At 44.5% G+C, this 20,845-nt stretch overlaps 1 protein-coding gene across 1 annotated transcript; it reads left to right on the top strand.

Annotated features, from left to right (window-relative positions):
- The first annotated feature begins 19,473 nt into the window (after positions 1-19,473).
- Positions 19,474-20,301, top strand: LOC137365611 (G-protein coupled receptor 15-like). The gene has a single exon (XM_068027986.1). The coding sequence runs from the start codon at positions 19,474-19,476 to the stop codon at positions 20,299-20,301; it is 828 nt and encodes a 275-aa protein (XP_067884087.1).
- The last annotated feature ends 544 nt before the right edge of the window (positions 20,302-20,845 follow it).

Below are 20,845 nucleotides of genomic sequence, written 5' to 3'. Positions count from 1 at the left end.
TGGTACTGAACATTATGCAAACATCAGCGAACATCCCCATTTCTCACCTTATGATTGAAGGAAGGTCATTGATGAAGCAGCTGAAGATGGTTGGGACTAGGACACTTCCCTGAGGAACTCCTGCAGTAATCTCCTGGAGCTCAGATGATTGACCTCCAACAACCACAACCATCTTCCTTTGCGCTAGGTATGACTCCAACCAGCGGAGGGTTTCCCCCCTGATTCCCATTGATCTCAGTTTTGCCAGGGCTCCTTGATGCCATACTCGGTCAAATGCTGCCTTGATGTCAAGGGCAGTCATTCTCACTTCACCTCTTGAGTTCAGCTCTTTTGTCCGCGTTTGAACCAAGGCTGTCATGACCTCAGGAGCTGAGTGGCCCTGGCGGAACCCAAACTGAGCGTCACTGAGAAGGTTATTGCTAAGCAAGTGCTGTTTGATGGCACTGTTGATGACACCTTCCATCACTTTACTGATGATTGAGAGTACCTACCTACTTATGAAGGTGCTAATAACCAAATACCATTACCCGGCCTTCTCCTTTTTCAGACAGCAAATAAATTCCCTCTTGAATGCCTCAATTGAACCTGCCAGCGCCATACACTATCAGGCAGCACATTCCAGATCCCACCACTCTCTGCGTGAAGACATTTTTCCTCCTGTCACTACTGCTTCTTTTCCTCATTAGCTGAAATCTGTGCCCTTTAGTTCCAGATCTATCCACCAATGGGAACAGTGTGTCCACATCTACAATTTCCAGACCACTCAGGACTTTGAATCTTCTATCAAATCTCCTCACAAACTTCACTTCTCCAAAGAAATCAGTCCCAACTTCTCCCATCGATCCACGTAACTGAAGTTCCTCATCCCTGAAAACATTCTCATGGAACCTTTCTACACTTTCTCCAATGCCTTCACCTCTTTCCTAAAGAATAGTGCCCAGAATAGGCGGCACAGTGGCGCAGTGGTTAGCACTGCAGCATCACAGCTCCAGGGACCCGGGTTCGATTCTGGGTACTGCCTGTGTGGAGTTTGCAAGTTCTCCCTGTGTCTGCGTGGGTTTTCTCTGGGTGCTCTGGTTTCCTCCCAAAAGCCAAAAGACTTGCAGGTTGATCGGTAAATTGGCCATTATAAATTGTCACTAGTATAGGTAGGTGGTCGGGAAATATAGAGACAGGTGGGGATGTTTGGTAGGAATATGGGATTAGTGTAGGATTAGTATAAATGGGTGGTTGATGGTCGGCACAGACGCGGTGGGCCGAAGGGCCTGTTTCAGTGCTGAATCTCTAATCTAATCTAAAAGAATTGGAGACGTTACTCTGGAAGATGCCGAAGCATTATTCTATATAAATTTAAAATCACTTTCTTGTTTCTGTATTCTATCCCCCATTAATGAAGCCGAGGATGCTGTTTGTTCTATTAACTGCTCTCTCACCCTGCCCTGCTCCCTTCAATGATTTATGCACACATACAACCAGGTCCCTCTGCTCCTGCACTCCTTTTAGAATTTCACTCTTTATTTTGCATTGCCTCTCTTCATTCTTACAACCAAAATGAATCTCCCATGACAGCTGCAGTCTTCCTCTGCACTGGCATTCTGACAGCTGCAGGTAGCTCAGACGCGGGCGGTAGGCCCTGTCTGCTGGGTAGGCACATCTCCTGACATGTGTTCGCACCCGGCCCACTCTGCCACCTGCTCTCCCTCCCACATTACGAGGATGCACTGGGCCAGCTGGTTGCATGTTTCCCTGCCCATCTATCCTTCTGTCCGTCCTTGGGGCATCGTCCTTCACATCTGATGATCCACCTCCAGAGTGAACGATTCCCATTGTTATACAGCAGACCAGCTGCAATGACCACAGGTATTAGCTTCCAGCTGTTAGGACAGGCTCACACAACCCCCTTCCTTTCATCCAATTACTCAGAGCAGTTGGGTCCAGGTGAACCCTTCTGCACAAGAACAAAGAACAAAGAAAATTACAGCACAGGAACAGGCCCTTCGGCCCTCCAAGCCTGCGCCGATCCAGAGCCTCTGTCTAAACATGTCGCCTATTTTCTAAGGGTCTGTATCTCTTTGCTTCCTGCCCATTCATGTATCTGTCTAGATACATCTTAAAAGATGCTATCGTGCCCGCGTCTACCACCTCCACTGGCAACCCGTTCCAGGCACCCACCACCCTCTGCGTAAAGAACTTTCCACGCATATCCCCCCTAAACTTTTCCCCTCTCACTTTGAACTCGTGACCCCTAGTAATTACGGAATTGAATCCCCCACTTGGGAAAAAGCTTCTTGCTATCCACCCTGTCTAAATCTCTCATGATTTTGTACACCTCCATCAGGTCCCCCCTCAACCTCCGTCTTTTGAATGAAAATAATCCTAATCTACTCAACCTCTCTTTATAGCTAGCGCCCTCCATACCAGGCAACATCCTGGTGAACCTCCTCTGCACCCTCTCCAAAGCATCCACATCCTTTTGGTAATGTGGCGACCAGAACTGCACGCAGTATTCCAAATGTGGCCGAACCAACTGTAACATGCCCGGCCAACCCTTGCACTCAATACCCCGTCCGATGAAGGAAAGCATGCCGTATGCCTTCTTGACCACTCTATTGACCTGCGTTGCCACCTTCAGGGAACAATGGACCTGAACACCCAAATCTCTCTGTACATCAATTTTTCCCAGGACTTTTCCATTTACTGTATAGTTCATTCTTGAATTGGATCTTCCAAAATGCATCACCTCGCATTTGCCCTGATTGAACTCCATCTGCCATTTCTCTGCCCGACTCTCCAATCTATCTATATTCTGCTGTATTCTCTGACAGTTCCCTTCACTATCTGCTACTCCACCAATCTTAGTGTCGTCTGCAAACTTACTAATCAGACCACCTATACTTTCCTCCAAATCATTTATGTATATCACAAACAACAGTGGTCCCAGCACGGATCCCTGTGGAACACCACTGGTCACACGTCTCCATTTTGAGAAACACCCTTCCACTGCTACTCTCTGTCTCCTGTTGCACAGCCAGTTCTTTATCCATCTAGCTAGTGCACCCTGGATCCCATGCGACTTCATTTTCTCCATCAGCCTACCATGGGGAACCTTATCAAATGCCTTACTGAAGTCCATGCATATGACATCTGCAGCCCTTCCCTCATCAATCAACTTTGTCACTTCCTCAAAGAATTCTATTAAGTTGGTAAGACATGACCTTCCCTGCACAAAACCATGTTGCCTATCACTGATAAGCCCATTTTCTTCCAAATGGGAATAGATCCTATCCCTCAGTATCTTCTCCAGCAGCTTCCCTACCACTGACGTCAGGCTCACCGGTCTATAATTACCTGGATTATCCCTGCTACCCTTCTTAAACAAGGGGACAACATTAGCAATTCTCCAGTCCTCCGGGACCTCACCTGCGTTTAAGGATGCTGCAAAGATATCTGTTAAGGCCCCAGCTATTTCCTCTCTCACTTCCCTCAGTAACCTGGGATAGATCCCATCCAGACCTGGGAACTTGTCCACCTTAATGCCTTTTATAATACCCAACGCTTCCTCCCTCCTTATGCCGACTTGACCTAGAGTAATCAAACATCTGTCCCTAACCTCAACATCCGTCATGTCCCTCTCCTCGGTGAATACCGATGCAAAGTACTCGTTTAGAATCTCACCCATTTTCTCTGACTCCACGCATAACTTTCCTCCTTTGTCCTTTAGTGGGCCAATCCTTTCTCTAGTTACCCTCTTGCTCCTTATATATGAATAAAAGGCTTTGGGATTTTCCTTAACCCTGTTTGCTAAAGATATTTCATGACCCCTTTTAGCCCTCTTAATTCCTCGTTTCAGATTGGTCCTGCATTCCCGAAATTCTTTCAAAGCTTCGTCTTTCTTCAGCCTCCTAGACCTTATGTATGCTTCCTTTTTCCTCTTAGCTAGTCTCACAATTTGACCTGTCATCCATGGTTCCTTAATCTTGCCATTTCTATCCCTCATTTTCACAGGAACATGTCTCTCCTGCACGCTAATCAACCTCTCTTTAAAAGCCTCCCACATATCAAATGTGGATTTACCTTTCAAACAGCTGCTCCCAATCTACATTCCCCAGCTTCTGCCGAATTTTGGTGTAGTTGGCCTTCCCCCAATTTAGCACTCTTCCTTTAGGACCACTCTCGTCTTTGTCCATGAGTATTCTAAAACTTACGGAATTGTGATCACTATTCCCAAAGTAGTCCCCTACTGAAACTTCAACCACCTGGCTGGGCTCATTCCCCAACACCAGGTCCAGTATGGCCTACTTGGTCTCTGCATCCCCTGTAGGAGTGTTTTGAAGGGCTTTTTCAAGTGAATTTAGAAACCTATGTAACAGCTGTGGATGTGAAATTCTGCTAGTGTTGATGCGCGGGCGGCCTTTCTGCTTGGAGTGATGCAGCTTCTTTGGTTTGAGGCTAACCTTGCCTCATGATTGAAGGGTCATTGATGAAGCAGCTGAAGATGGTTGGGCCTAGGACACTACCCTGTGGAACTACTGCAGTGATGTCCTGGAGCTCAGATGATTGACCTCCAACAACCACAGCCATCTTCGTTTGTGCTAGGTATGACTCCAGCCAGCGGAGGGTTTTCCCCCTGATTCCCATTGACCTCAGTTTTGCTAGGGCTCCTTGATGCCATAATCGGTCAAATGCTGCCTTGATGTCAAGGGCAGTCACTCTCACCACACCTCTTGAGTTCAGCTCTTTTGTCCATGTTTGAACCAAGGCTGTAATGAGGTCAGGAGCTGAGTGGCCCTGGCGGAACTCAAACTGAGTGTCACTAAGCAAGTGCCGCTTGATGGCACTGTTGATGACACCTTCCATCACTTTACTGATGATTGAGAGTAGGCTAATGGGGCGGTAGTTGGCCGGGTTGGATTTGTCCTGCTTTTTGTGTACAGGACATACCTGGGCAATTTCCACATTGCAGGGTAGATGCCAGTGTTGTAGCTGTACTGGAGCTACAAGTTCTGGAGCACAGGTCTTCAGTACTATTCCAGAATTGGCCTTGATAGCCACTCCAGGCGCTGCTTCACAAACCACTGACCACCTCCAGGCGCTTACCGATTGTCTCTGGAGACGAGGAGGCCAAAGTAGAAGAAGATTCTTTCTACCAAAATGAATCCCTTCACATTTCTCTGCATTAAATTCATCTGCCATGTGTTCACCAATTCCAGCAGCCTATCTGTGTCCTCGTGAATGTTCTCAATATTCTCCTCACATTTCACAATGCTTCCAAGTTTCATGTCACCTGCAATTTTTGACATTATTCCCTGTATCCCCAAGTCAAGATCTTTAGTATGTATCAATGAAGACAGGTTCCTAACATGGGACCCCTGGGGAACCCCACTGTAAACCTTCCTCCAACCTGAAAAGCAACCGTTCACCACCACTCTCTGTTTCCTGTCACACAGTCAACTTCGTAACAATGCTGCTACTGTTATTTTTATGAATGGGCTCAAACTTTGCTGACATACTTGTTATGTGGCATTTTATCAAGTGCCTTTTGGAAGTACATGAACACCACATCAACAGCATTAACCTTATCAACTACCTCTGTTACCTCATCAATCACTCAGGCATGTATAAATCCATGATTTCCCAAGCAACCGATATTTCTCCTGGAATATGGCCTCGATAATTTCCCCATCACCAGCATTAGACTGGCTAGGTCTGTCCTTACAGGGTTTAGCCCTCTCGTTTTTAAACAGAGTTTAACAGGTACAACCCTCCAGTCCTCTGGCATCACTCCCCGATCCAAGGAGGATTGAAAGTTCAGGCTAGTGCCTCTGCTGTTTCCAACTTTCTTTTCCTCAGCAACCCTCATACATCCCATCCCGACCTGGTAAATACTCTACTTTATTGTGGAACAAAAAGTGTCGGATTGAAAGTGGTTAACTGAACCTGTTTGTTCAATAACTGTAACTAATGCCTGTCTCCATGGACCCTAATTGTGTCTCTGGAGGTTTTCCCTATTCTATTAATAAATAAGCTCATGTTGTAGAGAGTAGCATTTTGGCATGGATAGAAGATTGGCTAGCGAACAGGAAACAGAGAGGAGGCATAAATGGATCATTTTCTGGTTGGCAAGATGTAACAAGTGGTGTGCCACAGGGATCAGTGCTGGGCCATAGCTTTTTACAATTTATATAAATAACTTGGATGAAGGGAGCAAAGATATGGTTGCGACATGTGTTGAAGACACAAATATAGGCAGGAAGGTAAGTTGTGAAGAGGACATAAGGAGGATGCAACAGGATATATATATAGGTTAAATGAGTGGGCAAAGACCTGGCAAATGGAATATAATGTTGGAAAATATGCAACTGTCCCTTTTGGCAGGAAGAATAAAAAAGCATAATGGTGAGAGATTGCAGAGCTGTGAGATGCAGAGGGCTCTGAGTATCCGAGTGCATGAATTGCAAAAGGTTAGTTTGCAGGTACAACAAGTAATTAGGAAGACTAATAGAATGATTGGTGTTAAAAGTTATCACGTGTAGGTGGAAATGTGGGGTAATCCGTTCAGCCACGAACTTAATGAATGGTGGAGCAGGCTGGAGGTGTTGCGTGTGCGACTCCTGCTCCTCATTCATATGTTTGTATGTTAATGCTATCATTTATTGCAAGGAGAATAGAATACAAATGTGGGGAGGTTATGCTACAGTTATACAGGGCATTGGTGAGACCACATCTGAAGTACTATGTACAGTATTGGTCTCTGTATTTATGGAAGGATGTTAATGCATTTGAAGCAGTTCAGAGAAGGTTTACTAGCCTAGAACCTGTAATGGGTGGGTTGGACAGGCTAGGCTTGTTTCTGCTGGTATTTAAATGAGTAAGTGGTGACTTGATTGAAACATATAAGATTCTGAGGGGTCTTGACAGGATGAATGTGGAAAGTATGTTTTCTCTTGTGGAAGAATCTCGAACGAGAGGGTCACTGTTTAAAAATAAGGGGGTGCCCATTTAAGACAGAGACAAGAAGAATTATTTTTCTCTCAGAGCGTCGTGCGTCGTTGGCACTCTTTCAAAAGGTGGCTCTAGTGAGAAGGAGAAGATAGATCGGAATCTGAGAACACTAAATTGGAATATTCGGACAATGGATCAGACTCTGAGAACAATATATTGGAATGTTACATTAGGTCAGAATGTGAGGACAGTAGATTTGAATTTTATAGCAATGGGAAAGAGTTAATCCTGGGTGTTTGACTATCTTTCTGCAAATTATGATCTGCACCATTAGAATTGTGGACCTTTTGATGATTCAAACAGTTTATAATCCCATCCTCGCTATTGTTGGTGTCCCTGGGAAGTCTCTATTCAGCTATTAATTCTAGAAACCATGTTTAATTGCAGTGCTGTTCTTGTCATGTACTCTGCCCTCTTTGATGATGTTATTGTTCCTGGTAAGTCTCTGTATCCAGCTATTAGATCCACAAATCATGTTTCACTCTATTGTTGTTCTTTGCATTTAAATTTTGGAAAGACCGCATCCATTTTCATCGATTTACATCACTAATTCTGTTCCCTATCCACTGATTCCATCTTGCTCCCCGGCCAACATTTGAGACTGAAACAGATTCTTTGCAAGCTTGGTGATTCCCCTAATCCTAAATTCTGACTCCATATCCTGTCCATCAACAATCCTGTCTCCCACCACCTCCATAATATTATCCATCGTCACCCCTCCCTCAGCTCATCTTTGGCTATGGTAGATTGGGGAACTTTACTAAAAGGGTTGATGGTGGATGGACAATGGGATAATATTTAAAGAACGTGTCCCTGAATTACAACAATTATTCATGCCTGTCTGGTACAAAAATAAAACCAGAAAGGTGGCTCAACAGTGGCTCACTTAAGAAATTCGGGATCGTATTAGATCCAAAGAGGAGGCATATAAAATTGACAGAAAAAGCAGCATGTCTGAGGATTGGAAGCAGTTTAGAATTCGGCAAAGGAGGACAAAGAGGTTGATTAAGCGGGGAAATAGAGTAGGAGAGTAAACTTTCATGGAACATAAAAACTGACTGTAAAAGCTTCTATAAATATGTGAAGAGAAAAAGATTAGTGAAGCCAAATGTAGGTCCCTTACAGTCAGAAACGGGGGAAATTATAATGGGGAACGAAGAAATGGCAGAACAATTAAACACATACTTTGGTTCTATCTTCACAAAGGAGGACACAAATAACCTCCCAGAAATGTTAGCGAACCAAGAGTCTGATGAGAGGGAGACTTGAAGGAAATAATTTATTCATAAAAAAATTTTGCAAGGGAAATTAATGGGGTTAAAGGCTGAAAAATCCCCAGGGCCTGAGAATCTACATCCCAGAGCACTAAAGGAAGTGGCCCTGGAAATAGTGGATGCATTGGTGGTCATCTTCCAAAGTTCTACAGACTCTGGAGAAGTTCCTACAGATCGGAGGGTGGCAAATGTAACCCCACTATTTAAAAAGGGAGGGAGAGAAAAACAGGGAACTACAGCCTTAGATCAGTAGTGGGGAAAATGCCTGAGTCTATTATCAAGGATGTGATAGCAGAACACCTAGAAAGCATAAACGTGATTGGACAAAGTCAGCATGGGTTTATTAAAGGGAAATCATGGTTATCAAATCTACTGGAGTTTTTTGAGGATGTAACGAGTAGAATAGATAAGGGAGAACCAGTGGATGTGGTGTATTTGGATTTTCAGAACGCTTTTGATAAGGACCCACATGAGAGATTGGTGTGCAAAATTAAAGCACATGGGATTGGGGGTGATATATTGGCATGGATTGAGAATTGGTTGACTGACAGAAAAGACAGAATAGGAATAAGCGGGTCTCTTTCTGGGTGGCAGGCAGTGACTAGTGGGGTACCGTAGTGATCGGTGCTTGGGTCCCAGCTATTCACAATATATATTAATGACTTGGGTGAGGGAACTAAATGTAACATTTCCAGGTTTGCAGACAACACAAAACTGGAGGATGGGGGTGCGGGGAATGTGAGCTGTGAGGAGGATGCAAAATGACTCCAATGTGATTTGGACTAGTTGGGTGAGTGGGCAAATGAATGGCAGATGCAGTATCACGTGGATAACTGTGAGGTTATCCACTTTGGTTGTAAAACAGAAAGGCAGATTATTATCTGAATGGTGATAGGTGGGAAAGGGGGAGGTGCAACGAGTCCTGGGTGTCCTTGTACACCAGTTGCTGAAAGCAAGCAGCAAGCAGTTAGGAAGGTAAATGGTATGTTGGCCTTCATTGCAAGAGAATTTAAGTACAGGAGCAAGGATGTCTTACTGCAGTTATACAGGGCCTTAGTGAGACCACAGCTGGAGTATTGTGTGCACCTTTGGTCTCCTTATCTGAGGAACGATGTTCTTGCCATGGAGGGGGTGCAAAGAAGATTTACTAGACTGATTTCTGGGATGGCAGGATTGACGTATGAGGAGGGATTGGGTCGACTAGGCCTATATTCACTAGAGTTTAGAAGACTGAGAGGGAACCTCAAAGAAACCTATAAAATTCTAACAGGACTCGACAGGCTCGATGCAGGCAGGATGTTCCTGATGGCTGGGGAGTACAGAACCAGGTGTTACAGTCTCAGGATATGGGGTATGCCATTTAGAACCCAGATGGGGAGAAATGTCTTCACTCTGTGGGTGGTGAACCTTTACTGCAGAAGGCAGTGGAGGCCAAGTCATTAAATATATTCAAGCTGGAGATAGATATATTTCTTAATATCAAAGAGATCAAGCGATATGGGGAGAAAGCGGGAGCAGGGTACTGAATTAGATGATCAGCCATGATCTTTTTTGAATGGCGGAGCAGACCAGAAGGGCCGAATGGCCTACTCCTGCTCCAATTTTCTATGTTTCTAACTGCTGCATAAACCCTCATTCGTGCTCTTGTTAAATCTCGACCCGACTATCCCAATGTTTCACTGGCCACCCTCAGAGTTACAAACCTTTTCAAATCTCAACTCATCCAAAACTCTGCTGCCCATATCTTAACACACACCAAGTCCAGTTCACAGATCATCCCTTTGCTCACCGACCTACATTGGCTCCTAATAATGAAAGCAAAATACCGCAGATGCTGGAAATCTGAAATTAAAACAGAAAGTGCTGGACGTAACTCAGTAGGTCTGGCTGCATCTGTGGAGAGGGAAACAGAGTTAACATGATGAGAACATAATGAAAGGACACCGACCTGAAACATTAACTCTGCTTCTTTCTCCACAGATGCTGCCAGATCTGCTGAATACTTGCAGTGCTTTCTGGTTTCATTTTACACTGGCTCCCTCTACAGCAATGCCACAATTTTAATGTACACATTCTTGTGTGAAAATCCCTCCCTGGCCTCAATTCTCCAATTAGTCTCATTCCCCTGTCCATTTCCCATATTCTTGCCACTTGGTCCTTTTAAATAATTTATCCTATTCCTTTTAAAGGGGAATTTCTTTCCCTGTGTACTTCTGTGTTGCCGTGATTCTGGGATCAGTAGGCACTGGTGCCAGTGCTGTGACCATGCTGGACAGGGCACTAATCTGGGAGTGCCCAGCATGCACTGGTAGTATGGGGAGATGTCTGGACGTGACATGAAACAGACGTTCCAGCTGCTTTGATGAAAGTCTTTGAAACTTGGTCTGTGCATGTTCACTGATCCCCTGTGTTAGTCATTCTCAGCCAAACATGCATTCAGCAGCGCGAGAAATTCCCCATAGCGTTATTTTAAAGAATCAGCATCCAACTGGCAGGTGAGGGGCTTTTAACGTCTGTCATCACAAAATTAGTGGAGGTTCTGTGAATGATTTAATGGACGTTGTGCTTAGAGCTGTTGGATACAGTCAGGGAGGTCAGTGGATTTGGGACCCCAACTCTGGACGAAACATGGGGACTGAAATTACAATACATTTGAGCCTTCAACATGATTCAGAAATGGAGCAGAGGATGTAGAAATGGAACCTCTGCAATGAAGAAGGGGACCCCCCCTCCCTGGGTCCAACCCACCCTGGGTTTCCAAGTGCACCTTTCCTACCCATACCTAACCCAGGAGCAGGGTGTGAGGTGACTCTTATTTAATAAGCAGGTTGTCACAGGGCTGTGGCACCTCCTGCAACACGAGCTGCAGCCTCACACCAGGATGAGGATAGCGCTGTCGGTGGCCATTAAGGTCACAGTTCAATTGAACTTCCAGGCGTCTGGAACTATCCAGGCAGGAGCAGGCAACATATCCATCATCTCCCAGGATGCCGTCCATTGACGTATCCACTAGGTGACAGGGGCCATCTATGCCAGGTCAGGTAAATACATAATTTTCTCCGGAGCAAGATGTGAAGTTAAATGGCTTTTGAGATAGCTGGATTCCCGATGGTGCACATGGCTGTGGGCCTCCATGTCAATGGGAGAGCTATAGGAACAGGAAAAACTCCCTGTTCCACATTGGAGCCAGACTTCTCCATGCTTCTTGACGGTCACAGCAAGCTGTCTGTCAGACGGGTCATGCAGACAGCATGTAGATTTCATGTAAATGAGGAGACAGCATGAAGGTTGTGTGCCACCTGAATAAACAGGAACGGGCATGGGCAGATATCTGATCGTGACCCCTTTGCCCGAAAAGTTATGCAAGCTTCTCGTTCCCTCTCTCACCATTTCCTGTTCTCTCTTCCAACCTGATCCTCACTACCTTCACTCTGTCTCTTGCTCATCCAATCAGAGATTGATGTAGCACCGAAGGAAGCTTTTCGGCCCATTGTATCAGTGCTGTCTCTTTGAAAGAGCTATCTAATTATTTCCACTTCCCTCCTCTTTCCTCAGGCTCCTGCATTTTTCCCTTTTCAAGTATTTAAGTTCCCTTTTGAAAGATATTATTAAATCTGCTTCCACAATGTTTTCAGGCAGTGAATTGTAGATCCCAACAACTCACTGTGTGCTGCAATTCTTCTGATTTCGCCTCTGGTTCTTTGTCAACTACATTATGTCTGTGTCTTCTTACTGCCAAACGTTCCGACACTAGAAACGGTTTGAAGCAGGCACGAAGGTAGCAGCTAGCGACTGAATGCAGCTCAAAACAGAGTGGGAATATGGCGCAGTGAGAGAGGAGATGCTGTTCGGACCTTTTAGAGGAAAGGAGTGGGCCGAGTGAGAGTGCCATAAGCCAGCAGTGGGACATGAGAGCTGAAACCTGGAATCATTAATAAGATGAGCAGATAGGTGAGTGGTTGGTGAGTTTTAAGCTTTGTCCTCTCTAAATGGGGACAGTAGTTTAAACTGGTACTGGAGAGATATAAATATTGTAGTCAATTCATAGCTTCACTTGGTAAGGCATTTGATATAACTATTGACAACTGTTGAGTGATATTTTTCAAATTTATTAGGTAAATAGAACACAAAAATATGAGAGCGCAGGTGATGTGTTCCAGGTGTAGCCTGTGGGAGCTGGTGGGCAGCTATGTGATCTACATCATCCACATCTGCAGCCTGAGGAACTTCAGCTCAGAGTTCATGAGCTAGACTCTGAGCTTCGGGCACTGTGATTCATAAAGGAGGGGGCACATTTTGTTCCAGGTGGCTGTCACACCCTTTAGGTTAAAAACTTTGAATTTGGTCTATTGTCATGGACAGGGAGTGGGGGGGTGGGGGGGAGGGCAGGGGGTGTGACTGCAAGTGAAGCAGGAACGGGGACCCAGAAGGTAACAATGGAGGAGCCTCAGCCCTTGCAATTGTCCAACAGGTTTGAGGTGCCTGTATGGACGACAGTGGGAGCTGTCGGGTGGATGAGGAAACTGACCATGGCATCATGGTGCAGGGAGCCATTCAAGTGTGGGGAGTAAATAGGAATGTGGTGGTTGTAGGGAATAGTATAGTCAGAGGGATATATGTAGTTTCTCTGCAGCCTAGAGCAAGAGTCCAGAAGACTGTGTTGCCTGCCCAGCGCCAGGGCTTGGGACATCTGCTCTCCAGTGGAGAGAAACTTGCAGTGGGTGGAGAGAATACAATTGTCATGGGCCACGTATGTACCAGCGACATAGATAGGACGAGGAAAGAGGTTCTTCTTAGGGATTATGACCAACTAGGGGCTAAACTATAATGTAGACCCACAAAGTTTAGTTTTTTCAGTTTAGAGATACAGCACTGAAACAGGCCCTTCGGCCCACCGAGTCTGTGCCGACCATCAACCACCCATTTATACTAATCCTACACTAATACCATATTCCTACCACATCCCCACCCTGTCCCTATATTTCCCTACCACCTACCGATACTAGGGGCAATTTATAATGGCCAATTTACCTATCAACCTGCAAGTCTTTGGCTTGTGGGAGAAGACCAGAGCTTCCGGAGGAAACCCACGCAGACACAGGGAGAACTTGAAAACTCCACACAGGCAGTACCCAGAATTGAACCCAAGTCTTTGGAGCTGTTAGGCTGCGGTGCTAACCACTGCGCCACTGTGTCGCCCTGTAGGTTATAACCTGTGGATTACTACCTATGCCACAAACGAATTGACAAAGGGTAACTAAGATCAGAGAGTTGAATGTGTGGCTCAAAGATTGGTGTGGAAGAAATGGGTTTTGATTCATGGGGCACTGGCACCATTACTGGGGAAAGTGGGAGAGGTACCGATGGGACAGTCTTCACCTGATCAGTTTTCTTGTATTCACATTATTCATTAACGACTAGAGTGGGAGAGAAAACTTTAAACTAAATATTTGGGGTTGGGGGTGTGTGGGGCGGGGGTGGGGGTGGGATCTGGTGAGGCAGGATGTGGCAAATTAAAGCTAAAAATGAGGCATTAAAACAGGGTATTGTATAGGTAATGAGAACCAGAGTGTGGCAGGAAGGGAGAGAATATACCAGAGGAATATAGGAAGATAGGAACAGGAGTAGGCCATTCAGCCCCTCGAGCCTGTCCCGCCATTCAATGAGATCATGGCTGATCCGCGGCCTTTGGCCCATATCCCTTAATATCTTTGCTTAACAAAAATCGATCTCAAATTTCAAATTAATAACTGTTCTAGCTTCAACTGCTGTTTGTGGGAGAGAGTTCCAAACCTCTACCACCCTTTACATGAAGAAGTGCTTCCGAACATCTCTCCGGAACTGTCTGGTCCTAATTTTTAGACTATGTTCCCTAGTTTTAGAATCTCCAACCAGTGGAAATAGTTTATCTTTATCTAGCCTATCCTTTCCTGTTACTATCTTACAGGCTTCAACCAGATCACCCCTTAACCTTCTAAATTCTGGCAAAAACAGGCCAAATTTGTGTAATCTCTCCTTGTAATTTAACCCCTGTAGTCCAGGAATCATTCTTGTAAACCTACGTTGCACTCCCTCCAAGGCCAATATATCCTTCCTAAGGTGTGGTGCCCAGAACTTCTCACAGTACTGCGAGTGGGATCTAACCAGGGTTTTGTACAGCTGCAGCATAACCTCTGTGTCTTTATACTCCAATCCTATAAATTTAAAGGCTAGCATTCCATTAGCCTTTTTGATTATTTTCTGCACTTGCTCATGGCATTTTAAAGATCTATTCACCTGAATCCCCAAGTCTTTTTGGACATCCACTGTACTTAACCTCTTCCCATTTAGAAAGTACCCTGCTCTATCCTTTTTTGGTCCGAAATGGATAACCTCACACTTGCCCATATTGAAATCCATCTGCCACAGTTTTGCCCATTCACCTAGTCTGTCAATATCTCCTTGCAATTTTATACTATCATCTAGACTGTCTACAATGCTGCCGAACTTTGTATCATCAGCAAATTTGGATATACGATTTACTATGCCATCATCCAAGTCGTTCATGAATAATGTGAATAATTGAGGCCCCAGCACAGATCCCTGTGGGACACCACTAGTTACATCCTGCCAATCGGAGTACTTACCCATTATCCCCACTCTATATCACCTACCACTCAACCAACTTTCTAACCATGTCAATAATTTGCCCTCAACTCCATGGGCTTCTACCTTAGTTAACAGTCTCTTATGTGGGACTAAATCAAATGCTTTCTGGAAGTCCATATAAATAACATCTATGGACACTCCCCTGTCCACTACCTTAGTCATCTCTTCAAAAAATTCAATGAGATTTGTCAGGCATGACCTTCCCGTCATGAATCCATGCTGGCTGTCCCTGATTAACTGAAATTTTTCTAGATGTTCAGTCACCCTATCCTTGATTATAGACTCCAGCAACTTGCCCACCACAGATGTCAGGCTAACTGGTCTGTAATTTCCTTGGTTCCCCCTTTCACCCTTCTTAAAAAGTGGAGTGACATGTGCAACTTTCCAATCCAGAGGGACCAGTCCTGAATCCAGGGAACTCTGAAAGACTATAGTTAGGGCATCTACAATGTGCTCGCCTACTTCCTTTTACACCCTCGGATGGAAACCATCAGGTCCTGGGGATTCTAGTTTCAGCTTTTAGTGAGCCTACATTGCTCTTGACCATCCGTTTTCCCTTTATGTAACTATCACATTTCTTCTTGTTGATTTTGATGTCCCTTGCACGTTTCCTTTCATAATCTCTTTTAGTAGCTCTTATAAGCTGCTTTGTGACCCTTTGCTGGTCTTTGTATCGATCCCATTCAGCTGGATCTGTGCTGCGTTTTGCATTTCTGTAAGCCCTTTCTTTTAGTTTTGTGCTATCCCTAATCTCTTTAGTTGTCCATGGCTGTTTTTTCTGTGAAGTGGACCTTTTTCCTCTCGGGTATATACTCACTCTGTATTTCATTAACTGTTTCTTTAAATATTCTCCACTGTTCTTCAGTCGTTTTGACTCATTAACAGATCTCACCAGTTTATCGTGGACAGTCTCTGTCTCATCCCAGTAAAGTCAACCTTACCCAAGCCTAAAATTCTAGCAGATGATTCGTGCTTTTCACTTTCAAACCAGGACATAAGGACAGAGTTTGCAAGAATGACAAAAGACAGAATCAAAGGCATGCAACATTCATAACAACACGGATGAATTGATAGGAGCTATAGAAATAAATATGGATGACCTGATTGCCATTGCAGAGACGTGATTGCCAGGTGACCAAGGCAGAACCTAAATATTCAAGGATGTTTGACATTTTGGAAGGACAGAAAGAAAAGAAAAGCTGGTGGAGTAACGCTGTTAATTAAGGCTGACATTAGTACAGCAATGAGAGTTGACCTTAGTTCAGAAGATCAAGATGTAGAATCAGTTTGAGTAAAGATAAAAATAGCAAAGGTAAGAATTCACTTGCGGGAGTAGTTTATAGGCCACCCTAACAGGAGCTACTCTGTAGGACACAGTATAATTGAAGAAATAATGAGGCCTTGTAAGGAAGATACTGTCATGGGCAATCTTAATCTTCGTATCGATTGGGCAAATCAAAGATAGCTTAGAAGATGAGATCATTGAGTGTATGTGAAACAATTGCTTAGAGCAGTACATTCTATTGCCAACCATGGAGCAGGCTATTTTTGACCTGGTAATGTGCAATGAGACAGGATTAAAAAATAACCTGAGGTAACAGTGATCATAATAGAATAGAATTTCACATTAGGTTTGCGTGTGAGAAGATCTAAGACTAGTGCCTTAAAATTAAATAAAGGAAAATACCAGGGGATGAGGACAGAGTTGGCTAAAGTGAACTGGGAAAGTAGGTTAAAAGGTAGGAGAACAGAGAAGCAGTGGCAGACTTTTAAGCGGATATTCTCAGCAAAGATATATCCCATTGAGAAGTCAAGACTCCAGGAGAAGCATGCACCATCCATGACGAACTAAGAAAGTTAAGATTGGTATTAAATTTTTTATGTCCTTTAGGATTCGGCCAGCTCAGTCAGTAGTGGTGCTACCGAGCCACTCTTGGTGATGGACATTGAAGTCCCCCACCCAGAGTACATTTTGTGCTTTTTCCAATTAGTGTTCCACATGGAGGACGACTGAGAATGGTAATAGGTGGTAATCAGCAGGAGGTTTCCTTGCCCATGTTTGACCTGATGCCATGAAACTTCATGGGGTCCAGCGTCAAATGTTGAGGACTCCAGGGGAACTCCCCCCAGCCTGTATACCACTGTGCCGCCACCTCTGCTGGGTCTGTCCTGACAGTAGAACAGGACATGATGGTGTCCGACACATCGTCTGTAAGGTATGATTCCATGAATATGACTATGTCAGGCAATGCTCGACTAATCTGTGGGACAGCTCCCCCAATTTTCACAAAATGCCAAGATGTTAATAAGGAGGACTTTGCAGGGTTGATGTGGTTCTGACTATTCATTTCCCCGGGTTTTATTCCGTCACCCAGACCCTGGCGTTTCATGTCTCCGGTGAAATTGTTCCTGTTGGTTTGCTGGTCTTGATTGTTGAATAGGTTTGACACCTGCTGTCTGAGTAGCTCAGGCCCTGTAATGTGACACAAACACATTAACTCCGGGTGCAAGGGCATTCAAAATAGAGGGTATTTAAATACCCAGATAATTAAAGTCATCAACGCGAATCTATGTCGAAACATATTATGATTCTGGAATACTGCTTCTGTTTCTGGACAGTGCAATCTATTTGATGGTTTCGGTGGTATTCACAGTGGACATTTTCTGCAATATTTGGTCATGCTGTTTTAATCAATATCAGTGACAATGATTTTAAATGATATGGGCACATCCATTTTTCATGATATGCATGGAGGCCATTTTAAGTCTTATTGATTCGTGATGGCTATTTTAAATGTGAGCCATTTGTGATGGAATTCTAAGTGGTATTTAGTGGGGATGTGTCCAATTTATGCAACATGTGCTACGACAGGGACACCGACCCTTATTATTGACAGTGCCACAACTCATATTAATGATTTGAATGTAGGCCATTTTAAGAGATATTATGGGGTGGCGTGACGACTTTAAATGATATGCATACCATCTGTTTTAAGGAATTTGCATGGCAGCCACTTTAAGGGATAGGCGTGGTGGAAATTTCATATATGGTGAAAAGTATATTGCGGTAATAACTGCTGGATTGAAAGAGGTTAACTGAACCTGTTGTTTGTGACTATAATTAATGTCTGTCTGCATAGAGCCTAATAGTGTCACTGCAGAGTTTTCCTATTCGATTGATAAGGGACTCCTTTCCATGTGTTATCCCATCGGGGCAGTGGGAGCAACAACCTCAGCACTAACAGGGATCAACGGCTCTGGAGAGAGGGACAGGATGAATTCATGGAGGATACTGCATTTGTTCTTGAAAGTTGAAGAGATTTACTATCCTTTACTTGCTGCTGCCGCTGTTCCTGGTAAGTCTCTGCATCCAGGTATAAATTCCATAAAACTATGTTTCATTGTATCACATTTTTCCCATTTTAAGTTTATAGATCCAGTTATTAGTATTATTTGCTCCGAGTGTGAGGTCCTTTAATTTCCCCTGATTTGATTATTGGATAATAACCCATTTATTGTTCTCAGACTCGCCAACTTTAAGGGCATTTAAGTGGTCATTGGATAGACATATGGGTGAAAATGGAATAGTGTAGGTCAGATGGTTTCACAGGTCGGCGCAACATCGAGGGCCGAAGGGCCTGTACTGCGCTGTAATGTTCTAATTCTAATAGTTCAATGAATGTCATATCCTCACTCTCACTATCTTTCTCACCTGATGTATTCTTTTTCAGTATAAAAGGTTCTTTCAGTCTCCAAGAGAGATTAACATTCAGAAATCAGATTCAGTTGGATATAGATAATTTTACCGAGTTTCAGAAACCTGTTTGCGCAGATAGATCACAGATAGAATGTTAAATATTTTGTTCTAATGCCTCAGAATCCAGTTCTCGTTGTCCAGCTCAGTTTTCACCATTTCCAGCTTCACACCAATGTTTCTTTTTCTCGATAGTTTGATATCACAACAAGCATGATTCATCTTCCAAATGTAACTTGAATGATTTCATTATCTTTTCAGTGGACTCAGTTCTAATCACAGTTTTGAAATAATTGAACTTTGTGCTGCCTGTCACAGGTGAGGGAATCTCTCACTCAGGTCAACACTTCACTTTCTATCTGGTCTTTCCTTGACAATAAATGTTTCTTTTTGTCTTTATTATTTGCTGAAACCATCATATCTTTTTACTGAAAATGAAATAAATTGTCAGATCTGAAGTGACCTTTGTCTGATCTTTTATAAACTGCTGTTGCTCATATTTAATTTCATCCCGATTATAAATTCCCATTTAATACTTGATTTTATTGAATGGTATTCCCTGTGTCCAACAGATAACCCCATCACGGATGCAATCATTTTTTCCATACATCACTGGATACTGTAACACATTTGTAAATCTCAATCAGTACTCAGTCAAACTGGTAACTTTACTCCCAGCCTGATGTATAACTTCTCTCTTTATCTCCCTTCCTCACAGTCAACTTGGTGACCATTGTGATCCTGTCTCGAGGAAAGTGCGGTCTGTCCAAATGTGTCACTTGTTACCTGGTGGCCATGGCAGCAGCGGATCTACTGGTCGTTATCCTCGACCTGATATTGAGGCACATCCCGATTGTTTATGAGGAACAGTTTTATCCCCTGCTGTGGGGTATTCCCGTGTGTAATATCCACGCTGTCCTGCTTTATGCAGCTACAGACTGTTCAGTCTGGTTCACCATCACGTTCACCTTTGATCGATTCATAGCCATTTGTTGCCAGAAGCTGAAAAGTAAATATTGCACTGAGAATACGGCGGCTGTGGTTTTGGGAACAGTGACTGTGCTGAGCTGCTTAAAGAACATCACCTGGTATTTTATTTTTACTGGTCGGTACTGGTTGCTGAATGAACCCTGGTTTTGTCAGCCAAAAATTGGTGTTTATGACTCTCGGTTCTGGGGAATAATTGAGTTTCTCCACCATATTCTAACCCCAGGGTTCCCATTTGCTGTGATTCTGCTGCTCAATACTCTCACTGTCAGACACATTTTTGTAAGCAGCAGAGCACGCAGGAGACTCCGGGCTCACAGCAGTCTGGAGAGTCGCAAAGACCCAGAGATGGAGAGCCGAAGGAAATCCATCATTTTATTGTTATCTATCTCTGCCAATTTCATACTATTATGGGCAGTAATAATGGTGTATTCCATATGGCGGCGCATGGACCGATTAAATTATCGGTCTGTCATGTTACCACATTTTGTGCAGGAATTGGGCTTCATGCTGCAGCTCCTGAGTTGCTGCACAAACACTGCGATTTATGCCGTGACCCAGACTCAGTTCAGAGAACAGTTGAAGAACATGCTGAAATATCCCTTTACTCCAATTTTTAAAAGGAGTGTTTCTTGACAATGCAGAGCATGCACAGAGCAAACACAGACATCATCATGCGATAACATCAGAGGTAATGAAATCCGAGCATTGCTTCAATGGCTGCAAATCCCTGCCTCATTGCTCCACTCCCCTGGTTGCTAACTCCCTGCCTCTCTGCTTCTTCCCTAGCCTCTCCCTGTCGGCCTCATTGCTTCTCCCCTGGCCGTTCGCTCCCACCTCGCTGCCTCTCCCCTGGCCACTCGCTCTGGCCTCACTGCTTCTCCCCTGGCTGCTCCCTCTCGGACTTGCCACTTCTCCACTGGCCGCACCCTCCCAGCTTGCTCCCATCTCGCCGCTTCTCCCCTGGCTGTTTGCTCCTGTTTCGCCACTTCTTTCCTGGCTACTCATTTCTGTCTGGTCGCTTCTCCCCTGCTGCTCGCTCCCCGCCTCGCCCCTTCTCCCACCACCCGCCCCACCACCAGCCACTGCCTCTCGTCCTTGATGCATCTCCCTCCCCCACTGGCCGTTCGCTCCCCAGCTCGCCACTTTTCCCCTGGCCGCTCGCTCCCCGCCAGCTGCT

Source organism: Heterodontus francisci, unplaced genomic scaffold (genome assembly GCF_036365525.1).
Source record: "Heterodontus francisci isolate sHetFra1 unplaced genomic scaffold, sHetFra1.hap1 HAP1_SCAFFOLD_96_1, whole genome shotgun sequence".
Lineage (NCBI taxonomy): Eukaryota > Metazoa > Chordata > Chondrichthyes > Heterodontiformes > Heterodontidae > Heterodontus > Heterodontus francisci.
Note: the sequence above shows the minus strand (reverse complement) of the source record. Positions and strands in the feature narration are given on the sequence as shown.